General features: G+C 49.6%; 3 protein-coding genes across 3 annotated transcripts; 1 reads left to right on the forward strand and 2 right to left on the reverse strand.

The window, feature by feature from the left end:
* Nucleotides 1-115: 115 nt before the first annotated feature.
* KVR01_005112 (uncharacterized protein) lies at nt 116-5,513 on the reverse strand. The gene is made up of 2 exons (XM_044793438.1): nt 4,440-5,513; nt 116-4,370 (listed from the first exon to the last, which is right to left on the reverse strand). Exons 1-2 carry the CDS (start codon nt 5,204-5,206, stop codon nt 1,541-1,543), a joined length of 3,597 nt encoding a protein of 1,198 aa, XP_044645557.1. The 5' UTR covers nt 5,207-5,513; the 3' UTR covers nt 116-1,540.
* A 2,380-nt stretch (nt 5,514-7,893) lies between these two features.
* On the forward strand, nt 7,894-9,736 carry KVR01_004906 (uncharacterized protein). The gene is made up of 2 exons (XM_044792381.1): nt 7,894-8,556; nt 8,614-9,736. Exons 1-2 carry the CDS (start codon nt 8,044-8,046, stop codon nt 9,601-9,603), a joined length of 1,503 nt encoding a protein of 500 aa, XP_044645351.1. The 5' UTR covers nt 7,894-8,043; the 3' UTR covers nt 9,604-9,736.
* A 106-nt stretch (nt 9,737-9,842) lies between these two features.
* KVR01_005456 (uncharacterized protein) lies at nt 9,843-10,229 on the reverse strand (the record flags this gene model as incomplete). The annotated part of the gene is made up of 1 exon (XM_044781398.1): nt 9,843-10,229. The coding sequence occupies one exon, from the start codon at nt 10,227-10,229 to the stop codon at nt 9,843-9,845; it is 387 nt and encodes a 128-aa protein (XP_044645901.1).
* Between the last annotated feature and the right edge of the window lie 3,201 nt (nt 10,230-13,430).

Consider the following 13,430-nt stretch of genomic DNA (forward strand, 5'->3'; position numbering starts at 1 on the left):
ATCATCGAGCTGGCAAAACGTAGCTCGTTGGAGAAAGCCACGGGGAATGACAAGAAGGGTGTGGCCCCCACCCGGCACATCCTTCTGTGATGTGATATAGCCCTCCTCCAACCCCGTCTTGCCATCCAGTCGTCTCATCCCGCCCACCCCCGTGCCTGGTGCGGCTGAGCTCCCTGCAGCAACCGGTACCAGTCCAAACACCAGTTCCTCCCAAGAAAAAAAAGTGATCAATCACCATACTGAATAGCCATGCCATCATGGACCGCATGAGAGCTGAGGAACATACGAGGGGATCCGTTGCTGTTCTCAGCTCCCCAGAGCGAATCGGTCGCCACCCAGGGGCGCGCATTTCTCTCCGTGGGCACTGCACCGCGACCCCCATCCAACCCATTCCGCGCAAAATCTCCGGATCATACCTCGATTCTGCGCAGAGCATGAAACCATCACCCTCCCTTCCCCTCCAGATTCAAGATCTATTGATCTGGCTGGCTGGCTGGCTGGATGTGTACACCGAATCATTGCGATAATACCACCCACCCGATCCCTCCTCCCGCAGCTCATGGACGACGAAGACGCGCCCCCCGGGCCCCCACGGGAGAACGAGGCCATCTTCGCTTTTCCAATCCTCGCCAAGACGTTGCAGCCTCTCCTACACACACACACACACACACATGCGGCTGACCAGCCACTTCCTGTCGATCTTGTGGCATATCCCGCGATTGCTAACACACGGACGTGGGGATGCCGTGTACATCTCGAGAGATCGTAAACTAAGGCAGGGCAGGGCAGGGCGAGGGAGAGACTCTGGGCTCCAAGGCTCCAAACCTACATTTTCTAGAATGATAAGGGCGGCGGCCTGCAGCGAGCTTCCTCCACGTGATATGCAAGTAACCCTGTGTCGGTGGCAAACCTCAAGCGGGGGAGGACGTTTGTTTCCTTCGGGCACAATGGAATCAAAGTCCTGTACTATGTTGAAACAATCAGCAACAGTAAGTTCACTCTGGTTTGCAAGACTGGAAACTAAGAGTAAAACGTGTACATATGCAAATGGCATCGTCGATCGCGACGGCCGTGATTGTGATCCAAGACACAGCTATATCCTAAGCTGCTTCTCCAGTGGCCCTTAACCCTCCCAACTCCCAAAAGTATATGTACAGTTTGCTATGAGTATTATATTGAGAAGTTAAAAAAAAGCCCCTTCGTCCTCTGGAATAATAGACACTAGCCAAGCCAAGAAAGACATTAGAATAGGCGGACAACGAGCACTGAATATGTCGTCGTCGGTTTATACTTTGCGGCAAGTGGTATGCACTCTGCATTTTTCAATGTCCAATCCCAGATGTGTTAATCAAGAAACGCCGTTGGTTTGCTCCCATGACGAGCATGAACTGAATGGTTTGGATGCTGTCGACGGTAGGGGTAGTGATACAGTAACTGGTTTACACGTGGACGTGTATGCGCTCCGGTCCGATGTAAATGCACCATGCTGAAGTCCAGCGCGTTCCCGAAATGTTTTGTTGTAGATAACGTCCTCGAATGATTAGGAGGTAATGGTGTTGAAGCGCTGTTGGAAGGCGTTGACCTTCTCGGCTTCGAGAAGCTTCTGCAGCCTCTTGGTCTCCCGCGCGGCCGTTTCCCTCTCCTCCTGGAGGGTCATGACCTCGATCTGCGCCGTGTTCATCCTACCCACAACTTCCTGCATCTCAAAGTCGGCAGTGACGAGAGACTTCTCAAGCTCGGCGACGCGGGCCTTCAGGGTCTCGACCTGAGACGTGTCCTCCTCATCCTCGCTATTCCCGGAGCTCGACGGGCGGTTTCGGGAGCTCTTTCGGGAATGGGAGCTGAGCATCCGGGGGAATCTCCCACCATTTGGCGACAGGAGAGGCGACAAGGGCGACTTCGGAGGGAATAGGCGGGGCGATCGCAATCCACTGTCGCGCAGCCGCTGCAGGTTGGCGCTGGTCGACTCCCGCAGCTTGCTGAGCTCCTCCTCGTGGCGGTTGACGCGATCCTCGGCGGCGCTCTGGGCAGCAACGACCTGCTCTTCGAGTGTTCGCATGCGGTTCTGCATGCTGGCAAGCCGCTCCTTGTTGGCCTTTTGACCGGCCTCGCCTCTGGCAACGGTCTCGGCGAGTCGGCTTCGGAGGGAGGCATTGATGGCGAGTTGAGCTCGGACCTGCTGGGTGAGCTCCTCAACCCTGTTGGCCGAGTCCCTGAGTTGGTCCGCGAGGTCCTTTTCACCCTCCATGTGGTCCTTCTCGGACTGTTGTAGCCTATCGACTTGGCCTTGCAGCGAGGCCGCCTCGTGGCGAGCGTCATCGCGATCGTGAACGGCGGATGCGAGTGATTGCTCAAGTCGTTCCATGGCGAGTCTGGTCCTCTCATCCTGAGAAGCACTTGTACCGCCAATCTCAAGGTCTTTGATACGCTCAAGCGCTTCTTTGTACGCCTTTTGCAGGTCTTCATATGCCTTCTCCAATGACGAAGATGTGGCTGGCAGTCCTGGAGCGCCTGTGGCCGAGTTGTTGCTGTACCGAGAGAAGGAGTCTGGGATCAGGATGTCTTTCTCACTCAGGAGCGCCCTCAGGGAGGTGATCTCCTCCTCAGCTCTGTCGAGATCGCTCTTCAATCCTATTAGGCCTTTCTCGACTTGCCATTTCTGCTCGATAGCTTCCTCGGCGCGCCGTCGCAGTATGTTGACTTCTTCGCGCAGCGTTGAGACCTCCCTATCGAAGCCGGCTTTCCTGGGGGACGCTGACAATAGTCGATCTCGCTCGACTTCTAACAGTTTGATCTTCTTCTCGTTCTCCCGGTTCTGGAAGTCTTGCCTGTCGAGCAGGTTCTTGAGAGCACTGTGTAGGGCGTCTCTCTGAGCCTCGACATCCTTCAGCCTCTCGGACAGGACGTCTCTAGACTCGACGTGCCCGCCCTTAACGGTGTTGGACCGGGAGAGCCCGGTGGAGTGGAGCCCAGACGGTGGGCGGCTGAGCTTGAACGACTGGCCTGTGACGGAACTTGACCTCAGCCGCGAGAGCGTGTCGTGCTTCGCCTTGGAATCCTTGATCTCCTGCAGCTCCTGTTGTAATTTGGTTGTCTCGTAGGCCAGCTTCTCATTGTCAGCCTGCTGTGCTTCGAGGCCCTCGACCCGTGCGCGCAGTTGTGGAACGACCTCATCCCGCAGGTTGTCCCGCTCCAGTGCGGCATTCTGAAGCTCCCCCTTGAGAGCTGTGAGCAGGTCCTCGAAGTTGTCCTTGACTTGGCGCTCCTCGGACAGCCTGCGACGGAGATCCTCACACGACTTTTCCAGCTCCTTGACCCTGGCGTCGGCGTCCTTGCTGGTCATCTGGGCAGCGTCGGCTTGCGAAGCCTTGTCGGCAAGCTCCTTTATCTGCTGGTCGAGCGCATTGCGACGGCCCCTTTCCTCCTGCAGCTTGGTTGTAAGTTCGAGCCGGAGCTGCGCCTTTTCTTGCTCTGCTTTGCGTTGAATGGTCGTTATCTCGTCTCTGGGGTTCTCGAACTCGCCGGATTTTGCCGTGCTGTAACCAGAGTCTGAGAAGTAATCACTGGTCCTCTTCCCAGGTGCTTGGGGGTTGGCGATCTCTGCTTGTAACCTGTCTACCAGGTCCTCTAGGTCCATCTCGCGCCGAATGGACGAGGCCAATTCGGCGCTGATGGCTTTCAGCTCATCCTCCATCTCCTCGATCTCGACAACGGGCGACACCAGCGTATAGGAATTCGGCGGTGTGGGAAAATATGCCTCGACGTATCCGAGGGCGTTGCCCTCGAGGGTTGGTACTTGGGTAGAATTTGGGTCCCGTGTCGATACTGGAGATTCATCGGAATATTCGTTGGGCTTGGGTGATACTGGCGATGGTATCGGAGAGTAGTCTTTGTCCTTGGACGGGTCGGTGTTGGACGGCGATGGTGCACCCCAGCCAAAGAAATTGCTCAGTTTGGAGGAGCCGGCTGGTGACTTCGGAGGCGGCGGACTTGGTAGTGGCTTGTTGAGACTGCCGTGGCTGCGGTAACTGGATGCGCTGTCTGGTGGTCTGTCCAGAGTAGGAGAGAGAGTGTTGTTGTGTTGGGCGATTGAGTTTCGATAATCAAGATCTAGCTGTGGGGGCATGGGCGGCCGGCCAGACATAGACATGCTACTGCTAGTATTATGATTATTGGGACTGGTTGGTTCCGCGTCGGGCTGGCCTAGACCCTGAGTGGCCAGAGTGACGTCTGAAGCACTTGCGGGTTGCTTGGGCTGTGTCAAACCGTCCGTTTGAGGTGGTGCAGGGCTGAGGTCTGGAATGTTTCGAACCTCCAAAGGGGCCGGCGCGATAGGCCCGGTCGGGGATGACGGCCACTTGCCCTGGAATCTAGCACGCAAAACATTCCTGTCAGCCTGGCGGTTGTCGTCCGAGTATTTAAGACATGGTTAAACCTACTCTTCCTCGGACAGAGGCTCGAGGGGCGTGGGGAGGGAGGCTACGGGAGCTGGACCCTGTGCTGGGCCCAAGTCATACAAGTCCGGGCTATCAAGCGAATAGTAACCAGAGTCTGGCTCGTCCGGGAGGTCATGAGGCTTCATGTGGTAGCTCTTTGATGAGAAACGAACGGCCAATGGCGAGGCGGTGGGACTCAAAGGCTTGCGCCGGATGGGTGACTGGCTCCCAAGAGAGGCAGCTAGACTCTGAGACCTGGTACTCCTTGGGCTATGGAGCGGCGTGGACGAGCGCGGTGGTGGCGGTGGTGGCAGAACGCCAGAATTAGCTGATTCGGGACGAGAGGAAGGGTGGAAGGGTTGCCCATGTGACAAAGGCTGGACGAATTGTTCTTGGGGGTGGGTGATTGCTGTCGCCCGAGGTGGACCAGGTGAAGCGTCTAGTGTATCAGGTGTCTGTGAGGAGGACAGGGCGTCGTCAAATCGGTAGTGGTCGTATGCGGTGCCAAGTCCGTTGTGTTCTGACGGTGCCATGGTCCGGTCCAGGTCCACCGGGGAGGGCTCGAGGGTCATGGCCTGCGACATGATGGATATACCAAAGAGAAGGCAAAGGACTGTTGAGGTGCAATTGGCCCGGGACGGCAAATGATCACCGCGAGAACATGGTTTGTTCCTTGGGCGAGCAGTGGAGGACGCGCGGGTACGGGAGGAGAGGACGCGGAAAGTGACCAGAGCCGGCAGAACAGTTACGCGGTGTAGGGCATGCAACATCAATCAAAGGAGCAGCAGCAGCGAAAGAGGTTCGCAATCCACGGCAACCAGCAGCGTCTTCTGGAAGGAGGAACTGGCACCGCAACCGCTGGGAGGGCGAGGCGGATTTTGGTCGAATGGTACAGGGAGTTCCATTGGGGAAACAACAGCCGGCCAGAAAAAAAGGGGCGGGTCTCGGTCTGGGGGGACCACAACTCGTAGGATCCAGGGGTTCGGCGGGGAGCGATTGGCCATGGTGTGCTGCCGACTGGGGCCACCGGGGCCAGGAGAAAGGCGAGTCGCCTCGTGGCCGGAACGGGGAAGGCGCTGCGGCGCAAATAATAAGCCCCAGGGCGGTCGCTTATTGGAAGCCAGATTAAACAGTCCTGTGCTGAATGCCTTGCGCGCGCCTCTTGGGCCTCGGGCTCGCTCTGTGGAACTATTGCGTGTGACTTAATCGACCACGAGGCTAAGCGACACCCACCCTGCTGCCTTGCCGAGCACACGGGTCTTGACAGGCTTGACAGGCACAGAGGGCTGGCGGCCGTGATTGGGCCGGTGTTTTTGATGGAGGCGCGACAGGGACCAGGACGCCAACGCCAATCCATTCCCGTCCGATGGTTTGTTGGTCTACCATCCAGACAATAAATTATGCCGAAGCCGTGCCTTGCAGGATGTGGGTTTACCGCTTTCGACGACGCAGGGTGTGTGTGCAATTTTACTTCGCGATGGCTGCGACGCTGCCATTGCCGATTAATCTCAGGAGACGATGATCCCGACACGAGAAGGGCCTATCTGTTGTCACGGGCGGGCGATCTGGCAGCTGTCTGGCTGATCAAATGGTCAGATGGCTGTGGGAGATGCCGATCATCCTTCGGCACTGCTGGTGCTCAAGCGGTTGTTGACTGCCAACCGCGCCCATCCAGCTGCCATCTTGCCATGCAGCCCATGGCGGCAGGGCGGCAGGGCGGTCGACGACAGGCAGCCGGCATCACATGACAGCGCCAAAGAGACTGATGATGAGAGACTCGTCGATGGCACCGTCGCATGTGGCTCCATGTCTAGCAATTGACACGACTCGGGCTTCCCCCAGCCAGTCCAAGCTTGGTCGGACGGATCAGGGCTGTCAGGGCAGATCAGATCAGATCAGATCAGATCAGACCAAACCAGTCCAGGACGAGCGAGTGCATGGCCGGGGCGGACGTCCGCCATTGCGTGAGCCACACTCCGACTCTCCAAGCCAGCCAGTTATTGAATCTTGCTGGGCTCCGGACGGCTGACTTAACATTCTGCTGCGTGTCAGCGCTCTTCAGTCGGAGAGATGGTCGCCAGGCGTTTCGCAGTGTGTAGGATGAGACTTGGTAAGCGGCCAAGCGGCCAGAGTTGGGGCTTCCCAGTCCGAGATCGTCAGGGGCCGTGCAGCGTGCATCGGGCGCTAGTCCTGATTCGGCGGGCTACTGACACTGACGACAACTTGCACCTTGCACTACTACACAGTACTAGCCTCACCAGCCGCCAGCTGCCAGCTGCCAGACACACAGACACAGTACTGTGTAGATAGAGAAAGCTGGGGAAAGGGCCACTTCAAGCACCCGCTCTATGGCACGAGAACAACTGCACTGCAGGTCTCTTCTGATCACTTCGCTCATACCTAGTAAGCCCGCCAGGTACCATCCGGGACGTTCCCTGCCAGCATCATCAATTTTCCTTTCTCGTCCTCTCAGCCCTACTCATAGTGTCTACACTCTACATGTCCAGCGTCTGATCTATGGTCCGGTCACACTTGTCTGATGGAAAGGAATTGCGGGCTTTCGCAGGGAACGTTACACGGGGGCGCCTAAGACTGGCGGCCTGCAGTGTCTTCTTGATCGCCCGGGCGCGTGGGCGACAAAACGTCTCATCTTTTGCTTTCCGAGCCGGAATGCCCGCCGAATCCACGTTTATGCGGTCCGTCGTCTGTCCAGGGCCAGGGCCCCGCGCCCACAATCACTTTTGTGTCCGTGGGTTCGTGCTATTCCTGGACCCTTGCCCGTCAATTTATTAGCATCGTCCTTATTCAGGGTCGCTACAATGTGACCCGCCCTTTGGGCGCAGCCCTTGATGGTGCAACACCCAGGCATTCACATCTTGTACGCGCGTGGGTTTCTGCCGTGACTGGACGAGGCCTGAAGACACCAGTGCTATGTAAATGATATGATCGTATCAGTGGCTTCGGCTTCGTTGACACTGAGCACTGAGATTTCAATGCTATATTTGTACGAACATCTGCCGAATGCCGTGATTGATTACCAGTTCAAATGCTGCCCTAGCAAGTGCCGGTGAGCGAGAGATGTATCTGCTGGTTTCGCTTCTATTCCGTATACATCCAAAGCCATACATAGTTCAGTGGGCTAGAAGGTTTGTCGGCTGAGGTATCGGTTAGCAGGAGGAAGCGGGCTTGCGATTCAACTCTCAAAGGTGTTTTAGAGCTGATCAACGTGTTGGAAAAATCTGTACTTACATGTGCTGTGCCTAGGTAATGTTTACATTCTGATACACAACATTGAGGTATTGGACACTGAGACTATTATCAGGTTGTCCAGGGTTAAACCCTTGCTGGGCCTACCACAGGGCTGTGCTGTAAATGGAAGACGTCAGAGTATTGCTGCGCAGGTATTGCATCACTACCGCTGGTTTCTGCCGCAAAAGCGCCATTGGTTTTTGTCCTGGTCGACCATTGCATTGCGACTTAAAAATCTCATTCGACCAGAAGCTGACGCCCACCGAATTTCCAATATCTACGTTGCCATTCAACAACACGAGCCTCCAGGTCATATACCTAGGCACCAAACAAATAGGTGCCCGTCAGCTCGGTGGCCATGCCTTCCATGCAGCGACGCCTTCTAGGGCAGATTAAAAGCACACTGCAGATAGGTAATGACTACAGTGTCGAGCCTGCCGGGCTGTCATGGAGGAGCAACACCTTTTTCATCGTGTCCACCGTGGCAGTGGGTCTCTTCACAGACTTGTTCCTCTACGGCCTTGTCGTCCCCATTCTTCCGTACATGCTCCAGGATCGTGTTGGCCTTCCAGACGACCAGGTGCAGTCCCACGTCGACGGGTTGCTGGCCGCGTATGCCGGCGCCTCCGTGCTTTTCAGTCCCGTTGCAGGCTATGTCGCGGATAAGACCTCCACCAGGCAGGCGCCGTTCCTCTTGGGCCTGCTGGCGCTTATGCTCGCTACCCTCTTGCTCTTCCTCGGAACCAATATACCTGTCCTGGTTGTGGCGAGGCTGCTTCAGGGGATCAGTGGTGGATTTGTCTGGACGATAGGGCTGGCCTTGTGCTTAGAGACGGTGGGACCTGAGAACCTTGGGAAGACTATTGGCTCGGTGAGTATTCCTGTCGATTAAACTAGAGGTAATCCCCCATCTCATCAGGTACTACAGATCTTTTCTTTTATATCTGTTGGCAATCTACTTGCTCCACTTCTTGGTGGTGTTCTGTACGAGAAGACCGGGTATGTCGGTGTCTTCGGTATTGGCCTAGCTATACTGGCGATTGATTTCATCATGCGGGTGCTGGTGATTGAAAAGAAGGTTGCAAAGCGCTACGAAATAACGGACCCACCATCTGCTGGTGACCCCGAGGCTGCCCAAGATCAAAGCATAAATCGCAGTGACTCAAGTCCGTCACATGGCGAGCAAGGGGAAGAGGAACCCCTGCTGGGCCAAGAGAAGGACCACTTCAAATTGTCCAAGGATCAGCCCGCAATAGCACAGAAGATTACTATTCTGCCTTGTATGACGGACCCGAGGCTTCTTACTGCTCTTCTTGTCGCATTCGTCCAGGCCCTACTGCTGGGCAGCTTCGACGCCACCGTGCCTACGACTGCGAAAGAGCTCTTCGGATTTGACTCGCTCAAAGGCGGGCTGCTCTTCCTGCCCCTTGGTGCCTTCGACCTCATCATCGGGCCTCTCGCCGGTTGGTTTGTCGATCGCTATGGAACGAAGCCCTGTGCGGTCATCGGCTACACCTACCTCATACCAGTTCTGGTCCTGCTCCGCCTTCCTCACCCGGGTGGCAAGGATCAGATACTACTGTATGGTGGTCTTCTCGCGCTTTGTGGCATAGGGCTGGCCATTATTGGTGCGCCGTCCATAGTTGAGGCAGGATCTGTTGTCCAAAAGTATTACGAAGCGAATCCCGACTTCTTCGGCGAACAAGGACCTTACGCGCAGCTATACGGTCTGAACTCGATGGTTTTTAGTCTGGGTCTCGCTGTTGGCCCAGCCCTAGCGGGAGAGCTCAAGCAGGTCCTTGGCTATGGAAACATGAATATTGTATTGGCCTCGGTCAGTTTGGCGACAGCTATGCTATCTTTTATATGGATAGGCGGTAAGCCTGGGCTTCTTAAAAGGCATGTCCGGCGTTATTAGGATATGCGGAGCATGATCATCTACTTTCCTATTGAACTGTTCACAAGACTAAGAAAAGAGGGGTGTGAGATCCCGTATATAGATTTCATTTTCAAGCTTTATGATCAGGTCAATTGAGGATTCTTCCCTTCTATATCCTCCTTCCCCCGTTGCATATTCATATCGTCGGCCAGTAACTATCCAATGCAACGATGCCTCCTAGCCTTGTCTGTGTGTTACGTCCTAAATGCCCGGGGCGCTCATGAGGCGTAAGTATGGAAAGTCTTTCCTATGATTGTCCACTTGTTGTCTAGCTTTATCAGCGTGTGGAAATCGGTGTAATTGTTGCCGCTGGCGTCCTTCTCCATGTCCACTTTGACAACGGCCGTCGTTGGGGTAATCCCGAGCACATCCAGGCGCGCTTTAAGGTTTGGCGCTTTACCGACAGAGTCGACATAGCCGTACAGATTCGCGATTGGTCCCTCCAAGAGTTTGTCCGCAATGAACCCATACATGGTTGCGTCCTTGTGAAACGCATGGCGCATTATATTGTTGTCGCCAGCAGCCAGGCCGTCGACATAGGTTTGCACCGTCTTGACCACAGCATCGTACTCCGAAGTGGGTATTGTCTTGATGTTTTGAGACATTTCGATGGGGTTTGGTAGGTTTACACTATTATAAGACTTACGGACCTTCGGTAAATGGCCACGATGTTGGGATGAAAGAAGACCTACTGATAAAGCTGAACCTCAGAGTAAACGGGAATGGACACAGATATATTATGGCAACACATGGGCCTGGTTTCGACTATGTCTGATCGCATAGCCCCTGTGTGACTGGTAATACCGTTGCTTTTAAATGAGAGGGCTTTAGCTATATTGTATTTTTTATTTAACTATTTATCTATTTATTATCTTTTCAGCTTTTAGACTAGCTATTAGCTTATACTTTAAGTATAAAGTTAATAATTACTTAATATATACCCTTAAACTTATCCACACATAGAGTTACTAGCTTCCCCTATAAGGCTCCCTCTTCCACTATATTCCTTATATATTATATAAAAGTAAATAAATTCTTAATAATAAAATAGTATACTTAAAGGAGGAAGATTTAATTCTTAGGTGCCTAGACTTTTACTTTCCTTATATAGTATTTATTTAATATATAGTAAATAAACTTTACTTAGCTTTTTAAAAGAGTTTTAATCTTTTTATAGAATTTATATAGAAAGGCTTTCTTAAATAGGTTTACTATTATAATATTATTATTCTATTAGCTATATACTTAGAATAGGAACTATAGTATATCTAGCTTACTTAATAAGGGTAGATCTAGGTGGCTATTAAGTATGTTAATAGGGAAGAGCTAGCTTGCTGGGTCTTACATTATAGGATTCTTCTTCTTATAGGGGCTATTTTAAGAGACTATTTTAGTCTCGCCATATAACTACTTTACCGGCTTTCTAATACAGCGCCGTCGGGAGCGATACCTTCCAGCCTTATCTATACGGTACGAGGCTCAACCACATGCCCACGTACTACATTCTCTTTCCACTATTATTAGCACAGTATTTCTTCAGACGCTGGGTCTTAAGCGTTTACCACTATATAAAGGCGCCACGTACATTTTACATATATAGGGATTGAAAACGAAACCACTTCCAAACAAGAGCGGTGCAGTGGGTCTACCGTGGGCTGAGAAGCAGCTTCGACTTCCACCGAAGTTTGCTCCTTGGCTTTTGCATGGCAGTGTTTGACCCGAAACTTTGACGCGTCGCCCCCAGCCAAGCCGTTTGGCTCCCCACCAAGGGGTGCGGGGATGCAGCCCAGAAGCCAAAAGACTTTCCAGTCCTGTGACTATGATGTTATTTTTCTGTTGCAATCCCGCATGGTCGCTTCAAAACTCTTTGGTGCCAGTTGGCACGCGATCTTCACTTTGCTTGAACCATTCAGCGCTGCAACCTCAAAATTACATACCTACTCAAGTACTCAGGTATGTAGCGAGAGGTGTGATTGCTTCCGAGTTCCTCAAAGAAGCACCATCCGGTATTTGGAGTTAACATTGAAGTATTCTAAAAACGTGATTACTTACTCGCCGTCAAAATTATTACAACCGTTAGTTTTCAAGACCGTTTCAGCCATCTTGAGTGCGAAAAAGTAGGGTTTTCTCGGGGTGTCTTTTCGAGTCCATAGCCTGATATTGTCTATTTGATGCTGAAAGTCTCTATTCACTTCCTCCCCACAACTCTTCATATTCCCTAAACAGAGGTTTCGAAGATCACGTGGTATGTATATACTTACATACCTTAGTGATAGTCATTCAATGTTCGCCCTAATCTATGAAGCAACTCCGGCTATGGACACTAAAACCCGGAATCACCGCTAAATTCTGAAATTTCGTTTCATCTAGTATCATTTCCTATTCATTTACTCATTTCATTGCTTTAGGCTTAGGAAGAGAGGAAATGACATCTTAATTCAAACAACCGTAAAAAAGAAATTCAACTATGTCCGGCATACCCGCATTCATTCAAGCCTTAAACTAGAGGATTAGGTTGAACAAGGTGTTAGATTGTTCTTATTCCACCTGATGTTGAACATCTAGCTGCAACTAATAGAGATGTTCCTTATGTAATGGGTGGCTTCTAAGGGTTGTGGGCCGTAGTGATAAAATGTAGAATTCTAGGGGCCAGCATTAAATTTTGGAATCCCAATTGCAGTCACTGTGACGGTACGGGCTTATAAGTGCTAGATTCTAAGTTAGGGGGACTTAGAATTGTTGTCTTTTAGCCGGGATACCTATCGTATAGTCTTCAACGGGTCCATCTCAGTCACCTTAATACCTCAACACCTATAAGAGCCTAGACCTATAAAATTAAAGCTAGATAATTATTTTAAGTAAGACTTATAATAAAGTATAAATAAATAAGAATATTTATATTATAAAGTATACTTAATACTATTTATTATTATATAATTTATTAAATAAAAAAATTTAAATATAAAGTTAAAATTTAAATAATATTATTAAATATTTTTATTAATTAATTTAACTTATATATAAAAGTAATAATTAAAGTAATATAAATTTATATTATTTAAATAATTAAAAGTTTATTTATAAATAATAAAGTATTTAATTAAATTAATTAAATTTATTAATTAAATTTAATTTATATATAAATTTAAATTTATTATTCTTTATTTATAATAATTAATTTATTATAATTTATTATTTTTATATAATTTGAAAATAAAGTATAATAATATATTTATAAATTAATATTTTAAACTTTATTTTAAAAAGTATTTTTATAAAAGTTTTATAAATATATTTTATAAAAATAATAATAATTATTTATAAAAAAGAAATAATAATAAAATAATATTATATAAACTATTTATATTTTTAATTCTATTATTAAACTAAAAGTAAATAGTTAAAATTTTAAAAAAATAAAATATAATATATCTTTTAAAGATTAACTTAATTAAGTTTATTATATAAGACTTTTTATAATAACTTTATAATTATTTATAATGTTATCTATTATTAAAAGATACCTTCTTATATTAGTATATTAAGCTATACTTAATTAGTTTAAGCTAGTATTATTAACCTTAATATAAACCGGTTTATTGAAAATTAAAGCTATTGCGGACTATAAGCTAGTTTAACGCTAGTAAGCATTATATATAAGTGCTAAATTTACTATATAACTTAAGTAAGTTAGTTAAAATAGGTGAAGATAAAGCTATTATTCCCTTAAAGGTTCTAGCTTTATTTAAATAAATACTTATTTAACGAACCTAAGAGACTATTAGCTCTACTATATTATAAGTAAA

The sequence above is a fragment of the Diaporthe batatas genome, assembly GCF_019321695.1.
Source record: "Diaporthe batatas strain CRI 302-4 chromosome Unknown Contig00005, whole genome shotgun sequence".
Taxonomy (NCBI): Eukaryota; Fungi; Ascomycota; class Sordariomycetes; order Diaporthales; family Diaporthaceae; genus Diaporthe; species Diaporthe batatas.

Excerpts from the sequence above, each read along its gene's own strand:
- KVR01_005112 (XM_044793438.1), bottom strand. The coding sequence starts at position 5,206 with ATGTTGCATGCCCTACACCGCGTAACTGTTCTGCCGGCTCTGGTCACT. Across the intron at positions 4,371-4,439 it reads GAGCCTCTGTCCGAGGAAGA|ATTCCAGGGCAAGTGGCCGT; the intron begins GTAGGTTTAACC and ends TTTGCGTGCTAG.
- KVR01_004906 (XM_044792381.1), top strand. The coding sequence starts at position 8,044 with ATGCCTTCCATGCAGCGACGCCTTCTAGGGCAGATTAAAAGCACACTG. Across the intron at positions 8,557-8,613 it reads TTGGGAAGACTATTGGCTCG|ATCTTTTCTTTTATATCTGT; the intron begins GTGAGTATTCCT and ends CAGGTACTACAG.